The sequence below is a fragment of the Myxine glutinosa genome, chromosome 7 (genome assembly GCF_964187855.1).
Source record: "Myxine glutinosa chromosome 7, kmMyxGlut1.1, whole genome shotgun sequence".
In the NCBI taxonomy this organism is placed as follows: domain Eukaryota; kingdom Metazoa; phylum Chordata; class Myxini; order Myxiniformes; family Myxinidae; genus Myxine; species Myxine glutinosa.
Window position 1 is genome coordinate 70601131 of NC_136267.1, and position 23794 is coordinate 70624924.

Genomic DNA, 23794 nt, shown 5'->3' on the forward strand with positions numbered 1-23794 from the left:
TTGGATCAAAAATGAGGGAGGAGCTCAGTTTTAAAGGTTCATGCTTAAAAACGTCATTTTTTATGTCACAGTCAAACAGTCAAAAAAAAAAAAAAAAAAACCATGTGACGCATGACGTCATGCCCGCTGACTTTTTTGTTCGTCATGGGTATGCGATTCTGTCTGCAAAGTTTGGCTTGGATCTGTTCAGCCGTTGGAGAAAAAGGGGTTTCCGTGTTTTCACGAAAAACAATATGGCGACCGAACCATGTGACCTGTGACGTCATAATTACCATTAAAATATTCTACAGACCGAGTCCCTCCTCTGGTGAAAATTTTTATCTCAATCGGTCCTATTATTGCAGAGAAAATGTTTTTTAAAGGAAATTAAAACTTAAAATGGCACTGAGTTAAGGAGCATCAGAATTATCAGAATTCCCAAAGTTCAAAGTGCCATAACTTTGTCAAAAATGATCGAAACGTCGTGAAGTTCTAACTTGATCTGTAACTTATCATGAGGAAACGATGTGCCAAGTTTGAAATCATTAGCATTAAGCGTTTAGAAAAAAAGTCCGGAAAACTGTTCTTTGCATGATGGACTGATGGACGGCATGCAAACCTATAGTCTCCTCCGGTGTACACCGGTAGGGGACTAATAAAGCGAAGAGTAAAAGACTAACGTAGCAGGAAGGATACCTCGCACTTGTTGCTCGAGGCTCGTGATGACGTGCACGGCCTGCTGAAGAATGGCAAGCTTTGTCGGAGCCTTGTCTGTGCGCAAATACGTTTGACAGAGACGCCCGAGCTCCTTGAAGGCCTCGTTAATGTCACGGACACGGATGCGCTCGCGGGCGTTGTTTGCCAGCCGCCGCTCGCGATCCTTCATCTCTCGTTCCTCCGGGGGAAGGTCCTCATCTCCGCTGCTGCTATAATGACAAAAGTCTGACACTCAAGCGGCAACAACGACATTCAAACCGGTTTCAAGAAAACTATGGCTAAATAATTTTGGTACAATGAGCCTTCACCACCTTTACTTAAAATGTACAAGTCAAGACAACCTCATGCAATGCCACGAATATATATACAGGGTGAGTCAGAAGTAGCGCCCGATTTCTGTTTTTTGGTACACTTCCGTAATAATTTTCCCCCGAATAAATGGTTAGATAAACAGGTCATTCATTTATTTATACCTTCTTGTGCACTGTAATACAAATGTCAAACAAACAATCAACTGACGGAAATATATATATATATATATAAACAGAAATCGGGCGCTACTTCTGGCTCACCCTGTATATATAAAGTCACGTGAAAAAGTAAGTACACCCCATGTAAAGTTTTGACTTTTTCAACATATTTCACCATACAACTATTTGATCTTCATTTCAACAATATTGATAGATAAAGGTGATATAATATAACAAATATCATGAAACATTTACATTTTGTAGTCCATTGTATAATTTAAATGAACATAAATGCAAATTTCACATGTGGAAAAAGTAAGTACACCCTTACATTTATCACTACTTCAAATATCTAAAATTAGAATCAGGTGCACCAGCTCAGGTGCAAATGATTAGAACATCGTTAGAGGGATCTTGGAGGAAACTGTCTTATTTAAACCTCAGACTGTCTTATTTAAACCTGTCTTATCTAAACCTGTTGTTGAAGTGTGCGGCGTCACCAAGCCAAGATCAAAAGAGCTCCCTGAGACCTTCAGAAAGAAGGTTATAGATGCCTACGAGTCTGGGAAGGGATTTAAAAAGATCTCCAAACAATTTGAAATCAATCATTCGACTGTCCGGAAGATCATCTACAAGTGGAGAAGACTTTTATTATGCCTAGGTCCCCCGTCGGTGAAGTGATGAGTTGACAAAGTGGAAGACGCAAGGCGGCCATCTAGGATTTTGACGTGGCGACCCAATTTTCAATAGCGTTCTTCCTTCTGCCTAGATACACCCACACATCAGATTAGAAGTTGGTACTTCGCTTATTTTTCAAGATACTCCGCTCACAAGGTTCAGACATACATGGCGGCGACCATCTTGGATTTTGACGTGGGTTGCACCCACACACCAAATTAGAATTCGGTCCTTCGCTTACGCACGCATGCACAGACGGACTGACGGACACACGGACGGAGGGGAGAAGTGGAGTGGAGTGGAGTTCTACAAGTGGAGAAGTCCGACAGACAATCACCTACGGAGAATATAATATAGATATATAACCTGGTGTGTTCCTTTTGTGTTTGTTGCACTTTAATGCGCTCATTCAGGGTGTCTACAGTGGGGGAGAAGGGGTGGGGGTTTCCCCTCATGGGTCATCCACACCTCGCAGTGGTTCCATGGTTATACGAGGTGAGCCCAGGTGCACTACCCATATTTTTCGTATTCTACGACAGCAGAAACCCTTTAGAATAAAGCGTCGAGACACGCTTTGTGACCTATAGACCGGAACTGGAACAAAGCCCCGGAGATGGTCGCATCTCTAGCACACTGCTTGGAGCCCCAGACGGTTGTCATAATGCGAGGCTGGCAGCGGACATCGATGGCCTTGTGGGCCAGGTAAAGAAGGAGGAAACCTGAAGTTATGCGTGCTACTTGGTGGGGATGTCGGGTGGCCTGCCCGTCGATCAGTATCGAGGCAGGGTGGGGGTGAGGGCGAGACGTCAAGGAAAGACAAAAACGAATTTTGTGTCGAGACAAAAAAAGATAACGAATCACCAAATAATGGGAGACAGACGAGAGTCCTGAGTCTGTACAGTCGCACCGAGCAGCTAGAATGGGCACGGTAAAGAGAGCCTGCCTGCACCTCTTGTAAGAAAGAAGACCATCTTACAGAGAGACTTGCATCTGCACCAAGTCGAGAGGCTGAGGACCTGCTATCTGTCTCCATGCGTCCAAAATATAACTCCAGAAGAGAAACCTAAATAATGAAAGTTGGAGCATAGAGAAGAGAGATAATCTTCTGCAAAGTGTATTCAATCCATGAGCAGTGGGGAATGCATGGCAGGGGGGCAAGATTCATGGAGCAGTTAAGACAAAATTGGCCACCATAATAGACTGTTCCATATCACAAAATTGAAAATGTTCTGTCAACAACCCATGAAGTCCTGATTAAAAGTAGTTCATACAAGTAATAACAGCGCCAGAAGACAAGGGGGACAAGATATGAGGAGGATGGGAGCCGAGGGCTTGCTGGGCAGTGGACAACGAGATGGTGGGGACGTGACTGCGGTGGTGTGGGGAAGGGGCTATGCAACACAGCGTGACACCGGGGAGCCAGCGGAGGAGATGAGGTGTGGCGGGGGTGGGAGTTCGGACCCATCTCAGGAGGGGTGACGGAACCGACCCGTTGACAGGGACCGGGTGACACTTATAGAGGGTATGAAAACGGGAACTGGAATGATGATCAACAGGAAGAGCAGGGAAAATGGCAGAATGGAGCAGAGGAGGAATATGAGGATAATTAAAAGGAACATAAATTGGAAGAAGAGCAGGCCAACATATTGGAAAAGATAAGACTGACCATTCAGAGAGACTACAACTCCACCGAATAGAAAACAACAAATGAAAATACTAATCATGAGAACCAACCAATCAATTGGTAAAACTATACCAAAAGCATCCCCATTGACGGAATTCAATAGTGTGCTTTGCAGCGGCATTGCTTATTCAAGAAATAGTAAGAACAAACGGCCCTACAGACAGAGACCAAGCACCACTATGGAAATGGAGACCAATGATACAGAGAACAACTGAGAAAGGAAACGGGCAAGTACAATGATGCAAAAGAGGAAACTGAAGTCCAAGCGAAAGAAGATAATTCAAAAAATGTAAAATCGGAGACAAAGACCGAGAGACAATGGGTGCTGAAAACAAACTCAAAATAGAAAAGGTAGCAAGTGTTACGGAGTCCTCTACGATCTCCTGGTCTCGGTAACCTCCGAACCCCGAGAGGAGCCCCGGCAGAAAAATATGTTACTCTGTTGAAAATCAATAGTGAAACCACACCAATGATTATAAATGAACAAAATTGTGTTAGAAATCACACACAGGAATAATGGTACAACAAATGGCAATTAAGCGTGCACTCTATATACCATCACTAAAGTCAGATAACTCACTGCGCTCCCAGCGAGTGAAAAGGACACTCCTTAATGTCTCTCTAACCTTTTCCAAGGCGAATGTGATTCGCTCCAGCGGTCGCTAAAACGATATCCAGTCGAAGCCCGAATCTCGCTCTCCAGTCGATATTCGAATCGCGTACAGTTGACAATGGTGATCGCCCCCGCCGAAACTGTACAACGGCGCCCTTCAGAGGGGCACCTTCACCGCTCACTCAGCGAATCGCAACGTAATTGGAGACGAATTGGTCGCACACACACATCCCCGACAAACGGTAGGATGTTGGGGTGAAGATGACGTGAGGCAAAACCTTTGTAGGTGTCCGAAGCGCGGGGTTCAAAATGGCCAACGGCTCTTACTTGAGCCGATGCGAATAGGCGAGGATTCGTCGAAATCTCAGCGCCCAAATCTGACCGCAGATTTTCCACTCCAGCGATAATTCCTATCGCCGGATGTCCCTTCAAGGAACTCAAAATTCCCTCGCGACTTTCGGTAGACCAAGCTCGCTATTGAGCCTTGACGTCACGCGTCTTCTCCAACCTTTTGCTCGCGCCGCCTCTTCCTCTTCACCTCCTCGTCTTCCGGTTCGGTTTCCTGTATCATTTTAAGTTAACCTTTTTAACTTTAGATAGCTGTTCCTGAATAATAAACCTTTTGAGAATAATAATAGTACATAATATCAGAAATATGTCAAGTGGGTGAAAACCACAACAGCGGAAGTGACGAATCCGTAACACAAGGAAACAATGACAAAGTCAACAACGGGAGAGAACAAAACCACATGTATGAAAATAACCCGAAAACATTCTTCCACTGGGGAAGCAAAAGCATAATGTATCCAATCCCGTCTCCTCCCCTCAGAAAGAACTTGAAGATTTCTGGAAAGGTATTTATGAAGATCCTAAGTAATGCATTATGGAGGCCAATTGGATCTGAAACCTGGAAAAAAAAATCCAGATCTAGTCCAGGATTGATTTTTAAGCCAGTTTGTAGATAAGTCCATAGGGAAAAATGGAGAAGATTGTCATGGGGCCTGCAAGGCTAACCCCCGCTCTTGCAGGGAAAATGGCCTTAAAATGCCTGTTGTTGTTGTTGTTGTTGGTGTTTGTCGATAAATCGATGAGGGGCAGTGCTTTACTCTTTACGTACGAATCTGAATATGGTGGATGTAAGATAACTAAGTGGTAAGTGATGATAACATAGTGTGTGCAAAGAATATATGCAGTTATAGTCTGGGAGAGTAAAGCAAGGTTATTAGATTTCAGGGAGACAAACGTGGAGGGTATGAGGAACGAGGTGCTGTAAATTCAGACAAACTAACAAAAGGGTAATATTCAGAGAAATGGACAATCTTCAGGGAAAAATGCACAGGGTTTTCTTGATTGAGATGCAAAGCTCGAGTGAGAAAGAGACCATGGTGGTTGGGTAGGGAGATGTGTTATTGAAGATAACCAAAAGGTATTTACTCGATACTAGCAGGGGTACCTGGTGTTGCCCGATGCTGTTCTAATCCTGTTGACATTTTGAAGAAATCAAAAAAATTTTTTCAAAACAATTTGTGAGGGCCTAAAACACTTCCCTACACTCACAAAGGAATTGGGTCAGGGATCATTTAATATTACCTTTCACATAGCTACAAACGCTTAGGTACTAAAGAGTGATTTAAAATAATTCAACCTTTAAAAAAAAAAAAATGTTTTCTTTTTTGCGTAAAACTGCACGACATTCACCGACGAACCTCTGAAAGTTTGACGCAGAACCAACCGTTCGTCCATCTCCGAGAAGATTTGTGACACAGACAAACACGCTCTTATAGTGTCGAAAAAAAACAACAGGACTGGAGTCGGTTTCAGATCAGTATACGAGTAAATCAAATAACTGAACAAATATAGCATTGGGGTATCAGGAGGCACCTCGATAGGATTCGGGTTTTGGCTGCTACTCCTCTACCCTCAAACCCATCCAGGCGCAGACAATGAGCCGAACAGAAACTATTTGCAAGATTCATCCCTCTGTAGACAAAGAAAAAGGAGAGATGGAGGACAGATGGTGCACGTGTACACACACACACACTTCCACCCATTTATTATTATTATTATTATTATTATTATTATTATTATTATGATCTAGAAATCTGTTCTTGCTTCCTAAATTTCCACCACAGAATGTGCACAGGAATCCACCAGCACACAAATCAATACACAGGCCCTCTATTTATAACGAAGTTCCCTTTCTGGTAAACAGAGGCTTGTTAAGAAAGCCAGCGAATAACCCTTCCTTATGGGGGATGACTTGTAATACCCACCCACACTGGCAGCGGTGAGATACGATACATATTTGTAAAGATAATTGGGGACAAACAGCACCCTGAATCTGTGGGAGTACAATTTTATTTTCACCACCGAGAAACTTTTTAGATTTGACAAAAGATGGGCAGACGCAGTTTAAGATTAGGAACTGTAAGGTGCTGGGTATGGGTAAGAATAATGAAAACAGGAACTGCATAATTCAGCAGGCAGTCTTGGAGCATTTGACAGAGGAGAATTATGTGGGGGTTGGGATGTGGGAGGGGAAATGGAGGGGAGGGTTTACGCAGAAAGTTGCATTAAGTTGTATTCACAGGTACATAACTTATACATCAAAAAGAGGTAGTTGTTGACGGTGTAGAGCAATTTCGGCCTAGCCAGTGTGCATGAACGTTACAGATTTTACCTCCCCAGTGATTTACCAAAAGCCGAAATGGTTTCACGTGAGTGAGGATTGTAATGGCAGGTTGGGGAGCGGGCAGGTAAGGTCATTAAAAAAGGTTAATACCGCTGCACAGCGAGGTCACCAGCTCACAGCATGGACCAGGCCACAGCCACGGCTCACAACAGAGAGGCGAATCATCTAGTGGGGTAAAGAAAGTGGAGGGCAGAGAGCAGAGCGGCCAGAGACAAGAGGGGGCAGAACGAAGAGTGGCAAGAACTTGAAGGGCTGCCAGGGACAAGAGGGGACAGAACTAAGAGTGGAGAAAGCCAAGGCCAAAAGAGCGTGCCCCAGCTCATGGCCCCGCCTTCAACGAGCTGCCATCTTCTTCAACACACTAGTTTAATTCACTCCCCACCCCAGGCGTGGCCCCTTTTATCACCTCCCTCGCAGCCAAGCCCACATCCACCCGAGCATCCTTCTTCCCAGACCGGCTCTGCCACTCATGTGGCACGCAGTTGCCACCGCGGTGCCATGACGCGGGCCAGCTGACTTCACGGAGCCTCTCGAACCAATGCGACCCGCGAGGATGCTTTAAAAGCCACAAACGCGATGCAAACATGCCATAAATTCCTTTCAGTACCATCCCGTCCTAACTTTGCCTCCTGGTTGTCGTACCTGTTTACAGAGAGGGCAAAAAGGAATAATGCTTATGCTTCCCTCCCTAATGTCTATGTAAACTGTGCACCTCTCACAGCATACGTAACTAGATGGTATTCATAGTATACTTACCCTGCGCAGCCAACTCTTCTGTTTTTGAAAGGTTATTTTTTGATCCAATATGGCTGCCAGACTACGTGAAAGATGACATCATAAATTTATATTCTCTAATAGAATTGTTGCGTAGATCACTCACAAGAAATTTCAAACTGATCAGACTCAGCGTTGTATCTGTCAAATTATGACATCATCATCAACAACACTTATTCCCCATGTGGAGTTCTTTACAATGAGCCTCGTCTCAAATTTTTCCACGGAGCGGTTTCGGAGATATAGAGGTGCAACACGTTTTTCAGCTTTTCCAAGACGTGCCTGTACCTATGACGTCATAGTTATTAAAATATTCTACAGGAGGAGGCGCTCCTCTGGTGAAAATTTAGTGTCCATCAGACCAACAGTTGCAGAGAATAAAAAAAAAAAAAATTGATCATATGAAGCGTTACTTGTAGAATGACGTCATATCGAAGGCACCAATGACATCATCATTAACATATGTTATTCCCCATGGGGAGTACTTGACAATGAGCCATGTTTCAATTTTCAACTCCATTGAGTGGTTTCAGAGATATAAATGTGTAATGTTTTTCCAAGATGGCGTCCGTACCGGGTGACCTATGATGTCATAATTATGAATAAAAAATTCTACAGGCTGAGGAGCTCGTATGGTAAAATTTTGTGTCAATCCCACCAATGGTTGCCGAGAAAATTAGTTTTAAAATTGCAGTCACGTACACCACACATATGTATGCAACCGAATGCCTAACCCTGCTTTTCGCTTCGTGAGCGCAGGGTAATAACAGGAGAACTTCACTCTGACGTGCACCTGGTTATGAAAAATGGTCTAACATTCGCGAACACATTGACCACATTAAAGTAACATTCTAGCTATCGGTAATACGTATCCCCTCCAATGTAATGAAACTGATACAACGAGGGACAAAAAGGGTACAGACAAAACTAGAACGGCATTCAGTAGAGAGCATACCTCCACCTGGTTGGCCATAACACTCAATGTTGAAGAATCACTTTAAAATTCCACTACCTGGATCCTGATCTTCACCAAAATTGAATCGATTATTCCATGTCACACACACAACCTGTCCAACAAGTTTCGTCCAAATCCATCTATAACTTTTTGAGAGATCCTGCTATGTATCGTTTTTGGCCCTTTCTCCCAATGGTGAAGAATCACTTACAAAATTAAACAATTCTCATATCCGAATCCATATTCAGATCTTCACCAAAATGGAATCGAAACATCCTTGTTAGACACCCAACCGGTCCACCAAGTTTCGTCCGAATCTGTCCACAACTTTTTGAGATATTTTGTTCACAAACGGACAGACAGACAGGGGTGAAAACATAACCTCCATCCACCTTTGGCGGCGGAGGTAATAAAGGCAGACTAGTTTTTCAAAGTATGAAATCACCTGGACAAGGAGATCATGAGAAAGACAAGTTCTTCATTCTGCAGAATCGTTATGCAGTAGAATGGACAATGACAGGATCAGGGCTCACAACTTGAGAGTCAAGAAGACAATTAGGATAGGAGTAAGGCAGAAGTCCTTCACTCAAAGAATATTACTGTTCATGCATGGAATACAAGAAAAATAACCCGAGTGATGGATATTCTTGTTCTTGCCTCACCGTTCTCCTCCCTGACTACCTCATCAGTGAAATTAAGTTGGTGATAAGTTGCATCAATGCAATGTTGATTTCGCACAGCGTGATGGGTGAAATGGCCTCCACCTATAATATCCAAGTTCCTTCTGTCCCAGTAAATCTGCGGTCATTAAATTAATCAGATTTCATCGCTTTTGGTCACATGTAACAGGTGGTCGCTCTTTTTGGGTGGTCAACAAATGAAAATACATCCATGCATTACACATTGGTGATCGCCAGTTCATCCTGGGGGCTCTCTCAAGGCAGGATCCACAAAACATGTAACGCTAATTTTCGTGTGAGCAGTGAGTTCAACAAAGGACGGAAGCAAAAAATACAATTCTGGTGCAAGAAACGGTAGAAGATTTGCTCAACAGGGAAATGAGGAATCAAGGCCAAAATAACAAAGTTAATGAGGAAAAGGAAGAGCAGGAATAGAACAAGCTCAAATTGGAAGAACTAGGGCGTGCCCGTACGTGGGTGCAAAAAAACATGCGTGCAAACAACAACAAAAAAAAACTTTGAAACCACGTGGCAGTAACGACCACAGAACCCCCCCCTCTATTTACATGAAATGGTTTGGTCCATTCGCAAAGCCAAAGCGAACGGCTTGCGAGTACAGTAGAACCCCCCCCCCTCTATTTACATGAAATGGTTTGGTCCATTCGCAAAGCCAAAGCGAACGGCTGGTAAATAAATCGCCATAGCTCGGTAACTACTTCTCCGATTAATATGAAACCTTGAAAAGGCACATCCTCAGGTCCCCAGCAATATACCTGGCAAGTTTCAAGTATATCGGACCCGTGGTTGTCGAGAAACAGCGGTCACAGACAAACACACACACACACACACACACACACACACACACACACACACAGACACACACACACAGAGATTACTGGAATTATAGATAGATATGACAAGAGTGCGTGCACAACTCCTCACTGAAGAATCGAGGATAGAAGTTTAGGAAGGGAAAAAATAGAGGAAGAGGTGATGAAAACAACGTCCTTGTATTGTGCAGTACCTGCGTATCGTCCTTGTGCAGTATCGTCCTTTTATCGTGCAGATTGATACTTGCAGTATCAATCAGCTCACATGAGTTTTAGATAACTTTTTTGGCAATGCCAGCCCACTCCTTGGGAAGGGCATTGATCCACAGCCGCATTTCTGCACAATGACCGTCATCAGCATGGAGTGGATTCCCTCCGAGATTTGAGCTAGTGGACAGGATGGATGCATGGCAGGCGGTCCTGTCCCTTAGTCAGGATCCTTGCAACAAGTGCTGGTATGATACATGGATTGACAGTGAACATTGCTGTTAAAAAGTACCATTTGGAATATATACACACCTGAGTGCATCGGGAAGATAAGGAAGACCTTTGGTTAACGCATCAGAGAGCACCAATGGACCTTCAATCAATCATACAGATAGGTCCGCAATTGCCAATCACGGGTGAAGGTTTTGTCATACAGTACTCCTTTATGGGATGATATCGGTATTTTGGGCGCAATTCCAAACAGGGGAAGATGGGCATTTCTTGAACTCCATGCACTTCCATATCTCCCCCCTCTCTTCTTATTCCATCTTTCATTCCCTCCTCCCCATACCATTCATTTCCTCCACCTCGTTTTCACCCTCGCTAATCTCTCTCCCACCTCCTCACATAGTATGCCACTAATTGGATGTTTTTAATACATTGGATGTACTTACAGAACAACAGCTTATTGAAAGGAGGGGCATGACAAAACCCCCCTCCCTCCACCCTCCCCCACTCCCCAAATAAATTGATTTGGATAAAAGCGTCTTCATTATTCCCATTGACAAATGACCAGACAAAGCTAGCCTGAACCATGTATACTTCACTTGGTGACACGTCACGAGGCGCTGCTGATTGGCTGTGCGAGGCTAGGTGCATTAGGATTGGCTCCTGGCAAGTGACGTCAACACACCCTGTGGTGTTGGGGCCCACGAGCTTGCTTGTGTAATATTACATTTTAGCTTTTTGTTCAACACGACCAAATAATTGCTGCACCCGTTTTCAGGTACAGATCTACACACTGACACTGTTCAGTGTTTTTCATCTTTTCCATGATGTAAGCAAAAGTGCAAATATATTTCCAGCAATTCATGAACAATTTGAGTGATTCGCAGACTTAAATAATCAATACTGCCACTTCGTATTCAGTCGAGTTTTCCACTTTAGATCCACTGGATATTCCATAAAGTTTTCCATTCAAGTCCACTGGATAATTACAGGCCTGGTCATATTGACTCAACCCAAACTTATTTTTGGAATTTTCCTAATTGTGCAGCCTCATATAATTTTATCACCATTGATGGTTCCCCTCATATAATTTTATCACCATTGATGGTTCCCCTCATATAATTTTATCACCATTGATGGTTGGTCCCCCTCATATATTTTTATCACCATTGATGGTTGGTCCCCCTCATATATTTTTATCACCATTGATGATTGGTCCCCCTCATATATTTTTACCATTGACGGTTGGTCCCCCTCATATATTTTTATTACCATTGATGGTTGGTCCCCCTCATATAATTTTATCACCATTGATGGTTCCTCTCATATAATTTTATCACCATTGATGGTTGGTCCCCCTCATATAGTTTTATCACCATTGATGGTTGGTCCCCCTCATATAATTTTATCACCATTGATGGTTGGTCCTCCTCATATAATTTTATCACCATTGATGGTTAGTCCTCCTCATATAATTTTATCACCATTGATGGTGGTCCTCCTCATATAATTTTATCACCATTGATGGTTGGTCCTCCTCATATAATTTTATCACCATTGATGGTTGGTCCTCCTCATATAATTTTATCACCATTGATGGTTGGTCCCCCTCATATATTTTTTATCACCATTGATGGTTGGTCCCCCTCATATATTTTTTATCACCATTGATGGTTGGTCCCCCTCATATATTTTTATCACCATTGATGGTTCCTCTCATATAATTTTATCACCATTGATGGTGGTCCTCCTCATATAATTTTATCACCATTGATGGTTGGTCCTCCTCATATAATTTTATCACCATTGATGGTTGGTCCTCCTCATATAATTTTATCACCATTGATGGTTGGTCCCCCTCATATATTTTTATCACCATTGATGGTTGGTCCCCCTCATATATTTTTATCACCATTGATGGTTGATCCCCCTCATATATTTTTTATCACCATTGATGGTTGGTCCCCCTCATATAATTTTATCACCATTGATGGTGGTCCTCCTCATATAATTTTATCACCATTGATGGTTGGTCCTCCTCATATAATTTTATCACCATTGATGGTTGGTCCTCCTCATATAATTTTATCACCATTGATGGTTGGTCCTCCTCATATAATTTTATCACCATTGATGGTTGGTCCTCCTCATATAATTTTATCACCATTGATGGTGGTCCTCCTCATATAATTTTATCACCATTGATGGTGGTCCTCGTCATATAATTTTATCACCATTGATGATTGGTCCTCCTCATATAATTTTATCACCATTGATGGTTGGTCCTCATATAATTTTATCACCATTGATGGTGGTCCTCCTCATATAATTTTATCACCATTGATGATTGGTCCTCCTCATATAATTTTATCACCATTGATGGTTGGTCCTCATATAATTTTATCACCATTGATGGTTGGTCCTCCTCATATAATTTTATCACCATTGATGGTTGGTCCTCCTCATATAATTTTATCACCATTGATGGTTGGTCCTCATATAATTTTATCACCATTGATGGTTGGTCCTCCTCATATAATTTTATCACCATTGATGGTTGGTCCTCCTCATATAATTTTATCACCATTGATGGTGGTCCTCCTCATATAATTTTATCACCATTGATGGTTGGTCCCTCTCATATAATTTTATCACCATTGATGGTTGGTCCCTCTCATATAATTTTATCACCATTGATGGTTGGTCCTCCTCATATAATTTTATCACCATTGATGGTTGGTCCTCCTCATATAATTTTATCACCATTGATGGTTGGTCCTCCTCATATAATTTTATCACCATTGATGGTGGTCCTCCTCATATAATTTTATCACCATTGATGGTGGTCCTCCTCATATAATTTTATCACCATTGATGGTTGGTCCTCCTCATATAATTTTATCACCATTGATGGTTGGTCCTCATATAATTTTATCACCATTGATGGTTGGTCCTCCTCATATAATTTTATCACCATTGATGGTTGGTCCTCCTCATATAATTTTATCACCATTGATGGTTGGTCCTGCTCATATAATTTTATCACCATTGATGGTTGGTCCTCCTCATATAATTTTATCACCATTGATGGTTGGTCCTCATATAATTTTATCACCATTGATGGTTGGTCCTCATATAATTTTATCACCATTGATGGTTGGTCCTCCTCATATAATTTTATCACCATTGATGGTTGGTCCTCCTCATATAATTTTATCACCATTGATGGTTGGTCCTCCTCATATAATTTTATCACCATTGATGGTTGGTCCTCCTCATATAATTTTATCACCATTGATGGTTGGTCCTCCTCATATAATTTTATCACCATTGATGGTTGGTCCTCCTCATATAATTTTATCACCATTGATGGTTGGTCCCTAAAACAACATCCCACAGTTAAATTGCCCAACTTCTGGGGCATCAATGGCAGGCGTCTCGTCGGGCGTCTCGTCTCGAGAACTTTGTTTTCCAACTCGTCTCAGAAAGGTGCAAAGGCGAAACAATGTCCGAGTACAATACAATACTAGTCTGTCGTCTTTGGGCCTCTCCAGCAGACATACCTGGTTCTGCTGCGCTGCATCACCTTGTGTTCATCCTTGTTTTCGTCTTGTCTCCGATCATCCCGTGACGACTTGCGACTCATCTCCTTCTCGTCCTTTTCATCCTCCTTTTTAATGTCCACTGAGGACACACTCGACTGCACCAACTGCAATGCACTGTTCATGGCAGCTGTGGTGCGTTGGTGGTTTAGAGTATGGAGTGGGGAGACAGAGGGGTTAAACAGCATTTTGCAAAATTGTGACTTATGCAAAGCTCATTGTGACATATGCAAAAGGAAAAGAACATCATAAGTACTCATTGAAAGCAGAGCTACTTCATTAGGTATCAGCAGCTTCAAGAAGTAGGTCTATCCACATTCATTCTACTGACCTCGGAAACAGTCCTGGCCGGAAATGAGCTCCAGGCTGGTGGCAGAAGGTAAAGAGCCGGACAGCACACCGTGCATGGACAAGCCATCCTCACAGTGTGGCCTCACCTGTCGGGAGCACGAGCCAAGCATTTCCTCTTAATTTAATTCACAGCACAACAGGTGTATTTGCAAAATATTAGGTGGGATAGGTCAAGTAAGTTTCCATTGCACTCAAGAGTTATTGGTGTTCGTGAAAGTTTGTTCTCAAATTATTTTGTTCTCAAAGTTCTCAAAATCTCAAATTAAAGTCTGCGGGGGCGTGTCTCGCTCACTCCCTCACTCTAACTAATAATACTCTAACTAATCTAACTAATAAACTAACTAATAACATCTCTCACTCTCTTCAATCCCACTCCTCCCTCCAGGTCTTTAAAACAGCTGTCCACCACCATCTCTTATCTTCCCCCATCCAAAACCTTGATCTTTTCTACCCCCGCTAATTCACCCCAGATGCACTTTTTTGAAATTCCGACTTCTTTCCTGGAAGTCCTTGCAGTGTCCATGTGTTTTATACCTCTCCCACCCCCCCACCCCCTTTCCCATGCCTCTGCCTCCCATCCCTCTCCCTCCCACAGATCTACCGACGTCCCTGTTCGCCTTCTGCTGTTGTGCTTGTGCTTCCCTCTCTCTCCCCATCTTGTCTCCCACTCCCTTTATTGTATGTTTTGTGTGTCCGTTTTTTTTTGTGATTGATGTTAGCTCTTACACGAGCCTCGATCCTGTATACAAAAAAAAAGAAGAAAAAAAAAAGATCCATGTTATTGTTCTGGTTCTCGGGTGGAAAGAAAATGTTCAAGTCAATCTACCAACCACACCGAACCCAACAGCTGGGAACATGCATGTTGTAAACTACAGAGAAGGAGTGGAACTATTTGCAGAGATTGATTACAAATGAAGGATTATTCATTGAATACTGAGAATAAAGAACGATGCAAGAAAGGGAGGAAAGAAGCAAAATAGTTTAAAACCTCTGGGTTTACCGGAACAATAAATCACACAAAATGACAACAAATGAAAACTTTCACAAAGATCATGGTAGAACCTGTCCCAGGAGTTAGGTTGTGGTAGCAAGATGGAGGCGATGGTGAAACTCAGACCAGGAATCCTTTTGATGATCATTTGCTCAGAAGGCCTCACACCTGAAACCTCAGCTTCATGCTTTGCTTCCCAAGGAAGTTAACATACATGTGTCAGAATTCAGATGACACAACCAGAATTCAGTCGAAATGTCCCTTGAGCAAGTCTTGTGTTTCCCAATCGTTTGAATACTCCCTCAATAGCTCTTTGGTTTGTACATTCAAGAACGTGCAGACTGAACATCAACAAAAATCAAGTGTGTGAGTAATCATCACGTGGAATGTCCTTTCCCCACTGTGCCAAGACATTCCTCTGTGATATTGTTCTACCATATACTTGCCAAGGCCATGCCAAAGAACACAAACTTCCTCCGTTTCCTAAACTACTGGACTGTGACCACACGGGGGAGTCACAGAGCTGTCGTGCAAAAAATCCCGACAGAGCTCGAGTCTTTACATCCTCAAAAACCATGCACAACGGGGATGGGGAGCTGAACTAACTTCAGGGAGGAAAATCTACAAGCTCGGTCTTCAGAACCATGGCAGGTGAGTGAAGAATAGAAGACGCTTTGAGGTACTGGTACTTGCTGCAGTTAGGTTGTGGGTCTGACCCAGGAGTTAGGTTGTGGTCGTAGAGGGAGTTAGGTTGTGGGTTGTGGGTCTGACCCAGGAGTTAGGTTGTGGTCGTAGAGGGAGTTAGGTTGTGGGTTGTGGGTTGTGGGTCTGACCCAGGAGTTAGGTTGTGGGTCTGACCCAGAAGTTAGGTTGTGGTAGTAGGGGAAGTTAGGTTGTGGGTTGTGGGATTTGACCCAGGAGTTAGGGTGTGGATTGTGGGTCTGTCCCAGGAGTTACGTTGTAGGTTGTGGGATTTGACCCAGGAGTTAGGGTGTGGATTGTGGGTCTGTCCCAGGAGTTACGTTGTAGGTTGTGGGTCTGACCCAGGAGTTAGGGTGTGGGTTGTGAGTCTGTCCCAGGAGTCAGGTTGTAGGTTGTAGGTTGTGGGTCTGGCCCAGGAGTTAGGTTGTGTCAGTAGAGGGAGTTAGGTTGTGGATTGTGGGTCTGACCCAGGAGTTAGGTTGTGGTAGTAAAAGGAGTTAGGGAGTTAGTAGAGGGAGTTAGGTTGTGGGTTGTGGTTCTGGCCCAGGAGTTAGGTTGTGGGTCTGACCCAGGAGTTAGGTTGTGGGTCTGACCCAGGAGTTAGGTTGTGATAGAAGAGGAAGTTAGGGGGTTAGTAGAGGGAGTTAGGTTGTGGGTTGTGGGTCTGACCCAGGAGTTAGGTTGTGGTAGTAGAGGGAGTTAGGTTGTGGGTTGTGGGTCTGACCCAGGAGTTAGGGTGTGGGTTGTGAGTCTGTCCCAGGAGTCAGGTTGTAGGTTGTGGGTCTGGCCCAGGAGTTAGGTTGTGTCAGTAGAGGGAGTTAGGTTGTGGATTGTGGGTCTGACCCAGGAGTTAGGTTGTGGTAGTAAAAGGAGTTAGGGAGTTAGTAGAGGGAGTTAGGTTGTGGGTTGTGGTTCTGGCCCAGGAGTTAGGTTGTGGGTCTGACCCAGGAGTTAGGTTGTGGGTCTGACCCAGGAGTTAGGTTGTGATAGAAGAGGAAGTTAGGGGGTTAGTAGAGGGAGTTAGGTTGTGGGTTGTGGGTCTGACACAGGAGTTAGGTTGTGGTAGTAGAGGGAGTTAGGTTGTGGGTTGTGGGTCTGACCCAGGAGTTAGGGTGTGGGTTGTGAGTCTGTCCCAAGAGTCAGGTTGTAGGTTGTAGGTTGTGGGTCTGGCCCAGGAGTTAGGTTGTGTCAGTAGAGGGAGTTAGGTTGTGGATTGTGGGTCTGACCCAGGAGTTAGGTTGTGGTAGTAAAAGGAGTTAGGGAGTTAGTAGAGGGAGTTAGGTTGTGGGTTGTGGTTCTGGCCCAGGAGTTAGGTTGTGGGTCTGACCCAGGAGTTAGGTTGTGGGTCTGACCCAGGAGTTAGGTTGTGATAGAAGAGGAAGTTAGGGGGTTAGTAGAGGGAGTTAGGTTGTGGGTTGTGGGTCTGACACAGGAGTTAGGTTGTGGTAGTAGAGGGAGTTAGGTTGTGGGTTGTGGGTCTGACCCAGGAGTTAGGGTGTGGGTTGTGAGTCTGTCCCAAGAGTCAGGTTGTAGGTTGTAGGTTGTGGGTCTGGCCCAGGAGTTAGGTTGTGTCAGTAGAGGGAGTTAGGTTGTGGATTGTGGGTCTGACCCAGGAGTTAGGTTGTGGTAGTAAAAGGAGTTAGGGAGTTAGTAGAGGGAGTTATGTTGTGGGTTGTGGTTCTGGCCCAGGAGTTAGGTTGTGGGTCTGACCCAGGAGTTAGGTTGTGGGTCTGACCCAGGAGTTAGGCTGTGATAGAAGAGGAAGTTAGGGGGTTAGTAGAGGGAGTTAGGTTGTGGGTTGTGGGTCTGACCCAGGAGTTAGGTTGTGGTAGTAGAGGAAGTTAGGGAGTTATTAGAGGGAGTTAGGTTGTGGGTCTGACCCAGGAGTTAGGTTGTGGTAGTAGAGGAAGTTAGGGAGTTATTAGAGGGAGTTAGGTTGTGGTAGTAGAGGAAGTTAGGGAGTTATTAGAGGGAGTTAGGTTGTGGGTCTGACCCAGGAGTTAGGTTGTGGTAGTAGAGGAAGTTAGGGAGTTATTAGAGGGAGTTAGGTTGTGGGTTGATGAAACATGAAAATAAAAGTAATTACCAAAAAGACCGGCAACTAAAGAACAACTTCGAGGCCATCATTGTGATACAAGTGTCTTCAAGGCCTCGACTCGGATGAAGTGCTTGGTATAGTTCGGGAAATCCAAAGATATCTGGACATCAGGACCGGAATGAAAACCAAAAACAAAATGGCTACAGGGGAAGGGTTAAAGATCCATCTGCTCATTAAAAATCAGCAGCATGGGGTGGAAATCCCTCGGTGTCTGTAAAATATATACACATCCCCCGTCGCCATGCCGACACCGAGGGATAAACATGTGGGTTACAGCAGGGAATGGCGGTATGTACGGTCGTGAAACGGCTCACAAGATGCACGGACAAGCGTTCGACAAGCTCAGAGCTTACATCCTTCAGACACGTGAACAACATCTACAAGATGGCTCGTCCTGAAACGCAGTTTCACAAAACGCGCACAAACACGTGCGCACAAACAAACACCTGGAAAAAATCATGGATGCAAAGCAAAAGCTGCGTATCAAATGCAAGTACCACGTGATGGAATTGCATCACACATGTAAAAAGGGAATGCTCCATAATACAGTCATGTTTGGATTTGGTACACCGTGAATGGTGTCTGGATTTAAAGAGGTCACAAAGTACCACACCTGCCATATTACTGAACACTCTGGTATTAATTCCTCTGGAGCCAAGGAAATACCACGTGACAAGCAGAGAGAAGTCTCGGCGAGGGAAGGCTGAATCCATGCGGCCGATTGCAGCCCGACATCTTGTTCTGAGAGCTGCACGCAAGACCGAGCAGAATACCCAAAACCGGTACGGTGATGTACACCACAATGGAAGCGATTGCAAGTCCGAGCAGAATACCCAAAACTGGTACGGTGATGTACACCACAATGGAAGCGATTGCAAGACCGAGCAGAATACCCAAAACCGGTACGGTGATGTACACCACAATGGAAGCGATTGCAAGACCGAGCAGAATACCCAAAACCGGTACGGTGATGTACACCACAATGGAAGCGATTGCAAGACCGAGCAGAATACCCAAAACCGGTACGGTGATGTACACCACAATGGAAGCGATTGCAAGACCGAGCAGAATACCCAAAACCGGTACGGTGATGTACACCACAATGGAAGCGATTGCAAGACCGAGCAGAATACCCCAAACCGGTACGGTGATGTACACAACAATGGAAGCGATTGCAAAACCGAGCAGAATACCCAAAACCGGTACGGTGATGTACACCACAATGGAAGCGATTGCAAGTCCGAGCAGAATACCCAAAACTGGTACGGTAATGTACACCACAATGGAAGCGATTGCAAGACGGAGCAGAATACCCCAAACCGGTACGGTGATGTACACAACAATGGATCCAGGAGTTAGGTTGTCCCAGGAGTTAACTCTGGACATCCTCTACTTCGTCCCTCTGATCCTGGGTTACTCCTAACCCCTCCTCTAGCTCACCCACCGGCATCCGATCGCCTTGACCAGCCATGGTGCGATTTCAAAATTCGGGTTTTTCTTTACAACACAAATTTCCAGCAGCTCGTAATTTTGAGCGCGTTAAGCGCGCTTCGGGCCTCGTATCCCACTCCCCGACACCAATTGTTACGGGCGCGGTTAACGATGTTATATTTGCCGAGCGGAGGCTCCGCGACCGAACAGTTATTCCCTGACTCTAAAACCCGATTTACCCCAAACTTTGGCCGAATATTCCTACAGCAACTACAGACCAATCAGCCTTCTCCCAATTATCAGCAAAGTCATGGAATCCATCATTGCTTCGGATATGAAATCTTTCCTCTTCTCCAATGGCTTGATCTCTGATCATCAATTTGGTTTCAGACCAGGTCACTCTACTCTGGACATGCTGCTTCTGCTGTCTCAACAATGGATGGAGGTCCTCAATGCCAAACAGGAAATTAGAGCTGTCTCCCTCGACATATCACGTGCCTTCGACACGGTCTGGCACCCCGCTCTGCTCACCAAACTCTCCTCCTTTGGTATCCATGGAAATCTCCACGCATGGCTGGCGGACTTCCTCTCTAGTCGTCGTCAACGTGTGGCCCTGAATGGGTTTCTCTCATCTCCTCTTCCTGTTCAGGCTGGAGTTCCCCAAGGCAGTGTTCTGGGCCCCGTGCTTTTTCGGGTCTTCATCAATGATCTCTCTGACTCTCTCGAAAATCCTCTCTATCTCTTTGCTGATGACTCCACTCTCTGCCGCTCCATTCCTCTTCCCTCAGATCGGCAGTCTGCTGCCTCCTCACTCTCTGAAGACCTGGACAAAATCACAGACTGGTCAAACAAGTGGAACATGTCTTTCAATCCTGACAAATCTCACACTCTTACTATATCTCTCCGAAAAGATCGACTGGACAACCCTCCCATCTACTTTCTCAACAATCCTCTCCAAGAAGTTCTGTCGCTCAAGATTTTGGGTCTCACTATCTGCCATGATCTTTCTTGGGAAAACCACATTTCCAAGCTGGCCTCCAAAGCCAGTCGCCGACTGGGCATCCTCCGTCGTGCGAAGTCCTTCCTCGTCACACCTGAGCTCCTCACCACATACAAGGCTTTCATCCGCAGCTCAATGGAATACTGTTCTCCCCTATGGGCCGGTGCTCCTGCCTCACACCTAGCTCGGCTTCACGCTGTTGAAACCAAAGCTTTCAGAATTATTGGAATCTCCCGCGATGAAGCTATCTCTGAGGGCCTTTCACTCACTCACCGCAGGCAGGTAGGTGGTCTTTCTGTCTTCTACCGACTCCTCTCCGGCCTTGCACCCCCAGCTCTCTCTGTGCTCTGTCCCCCAAATATTCCTACAGGTCGCACAAGATCTGCCAGCAACCCTCCGATGGTTAAACTGCCGAAATCTCGGCTCTCTGCTCACCTTCACTCGTTCATTCCTCTTTTCTCCCGCCTCTGGAACAAACTCCCTCACTCCCTTCAATCCCACTCCTCCCTCCAGGTCTTTAAAACAGCTGTTCACCACCATCTCTTATCTTCCCCCATCCAAAACCTTGATCTTTTCTACCCCCGCTAATTCACCCCAGATCCACCTTGTTTGAAATTCCAACTTCTTTCCTGGAAGTCCTGGCAGTGTCCATATGTTTTATACCTCTCCCACCGCCCCATTCCCATGCCCCCCCCCCCAAAGCCCTCGCCCTCTCTCAGATCTCTCGATGTCTCCATGTCTCCATGTCTCTCGGTCCCTGCTCTCAAATGTTGTGTTTGTGTCCTTCCCCCTCTCTCCCCATCTTGTCTACCGCTCCCGATGTTATATGTTTTATGTGTCGGTTTGTCTTTCTGTGTGATTAATGTTCGCTCTTTCACGAGCCTCGATCTTGTATACAAAAAAAAAAAAAAAAAAAAAAAAAAAAATGGAAGCGATTGCAAAACCGAGCAGAATACCCAAAACCGGTACGGTGATGTACACCACAATGGAAGCGATTGCAAGACCGAGCAGAATACCCAAAACTGGTACGGTGATGTACACCATAATGGAAGCGATTGCAAGACCGAGCAGAATACCCAAAACCGGTACGGTGATGTACACCACAATGGAAGCGATTGCAAAACCGAGCAGAATACCCAAAACCGGTACAGTGATGTACACCACAATGGAAGCGATTGCAAGACCGAGCAGAATACCCAAAACCGGTACAGTGATGTACACCACAATGGAAGCGATTGCAAGACCGGGCAGAATACCCAAAACCGGTACGGTGATGTACACCACAATGGAAGCGATTGCAAGACCGGGCAGAATACCCAAAACCGGTACGGTGATGTACACCACAATGGAAGCGATTGCAAGACCGAGCAGAATACCCCAAACCGGTACGGTGATGGACACCACAATGGAAGCGATTGCAAGACCGAGCAGAATACCCCAAACCGGTACAGTGATGTACACCACAATGGAAGCGATTGCAAGACCGAGCAGAATACCCAAAACCGGTACGATGATGTACACCACAATGGAAGCGATTGCAAGACCGAGCAGAATACCCAAAACTGGTACGGTGATGGACACCACAATGGAAGCGATTGCAAGACCGAGCGGAATACCCAAAACCGGTACGGTGATGTACACCACAATGGAAGCGATTGCAAGACCGAGCAGAATACCCCAAACCGGTACGGTGATGGACACCACAATGGAAGCGATTGCAAGACCGAGCAGAATACCCCAAACCGGTACGGTGATGTACACCACAATGGAAGCGATTGCAAGACCGAGCAGAATACCCAAAACTGGTACGGTGATGGACACCACAATGGAAGCGATTGCAAGACCGAGCGGAATACCCAAAACCGGTACGGTGATGTACACCACAATGGAAGCGATTGCAAGACCGAGCAGAATACCCAAAACTGGTGCGGTGATGGACACCACAATGGAAGCGATTGCAAGACCGAGCAGAATACCCAAAACCGGTACGGTGATGTACACCACAATGGAAGCGATTGCAAGACCGAGCAGAATACCCAAAACCGGTACGTTGATGTACACAACAATGGAAGTGATTGCAAGACCGAGCAGAATACCCAAAACCGGTACGGTAATGTACACCACAATGGAAGCAATTGCAAGACCGAGCAGTATACCCAAAACTGGTACGGTAATGTACACCACAATGGAAGCGATTGCAAGACCGAGCAGAATACCCAAAACTGGTACGGTGATGTACACCACAATGGAAGTGATTGCAAGACCGAGCAGAATACCCAAAACCGGTACGGTAATGTACACCACAATGGAAGCGATTGCAAGACCGAGCAGTATACCCAAAACCGGTACGGTAATGTACACCACAATGGAAGCGATTGCAAGACCGAGCAGAATACCCAAAACTGGTACTTTGATGTGCACAACAATGGAAGCGATTGCAAGACCGAGCAGAATACCCAAAACTGGTACGGTAATGTACACCACAATGGAAGCGATTGCAAGACTGAGCAGAATACCCAAAACCGGTACAGTGATGTACACCACAATGGAAGCGATTGCAAGACCGAGCAGAATACCCAAAACCGGTACGTTGATGTACACAACAATGGAAGCGATTGCAAGTCCGAGCAGAATACCCAAAACCGGTACGTTGATGTACACAACAATGGAAGCGATTGCAAGACTGAGCAGAATACCCAAAACTGGTTCGGTAATGTACACAACAATGGAAGCGATTGCAAGACCGAGCAAAATAGCCAAAACCAAGACAGTAATGTACACCACAATGGAAGCGATTGCAAGACCGTGCAGAATACCCAAAACTGGTACGGTGATGTGCACAATGGAAGCCATTGCAAGACCGAGGAAAATACCCAAAACTGGTACGGTAATGTACACCACAATGGAAGCGATTGCAAGACTGAGCAGAATACCGAAAACCGGTACGGTGATGTACACCACAATGGAAGTGATTGCAAGACCGAGCAGAATACCCGAAACTGGTACGGTGATGTACACCACAATGGAAGCGATTGTAAGACCGAGCAGAATACCCAAAACTGGTACGGTAATGTACACCGCAATGGAAGCGATTGCAAGACCGAGCAGAAAA

The 23794-nt window shown here is 44.9% G+C and overlaps 1 protein-coding gene across 15 annotated transcripts in view; it reads right to left on the reverse strand.

The window, feature by feature from the left end:
• Positions 1-23794, reverse strand: part of LOC137431315 (transcription factor 12) — a 263317-nt gene that overhangs the window by 2664 nt on the left and 236859 nt on the right. For all 15 annotated transcript variants that reach the window (XM_078781854.1, XM_078781846.1, XM_078781852.1 and 12 more), the window contains 3 exons: positions 14441-14546; positions 14071-14239; positions 676-905 (listed from right to left, as the gene is read on the reverse strand). In XM_078781854.1, the coding sequence (XP_078637980.1) occupies positions 676-905; positions 14071-14239; positions 14441-14546 (505 nt within the window). The remainder of the gene's footprint in view (positions 1-675; positions 906-14070; positions 14240-14440; positions 14547-23794) is intronic.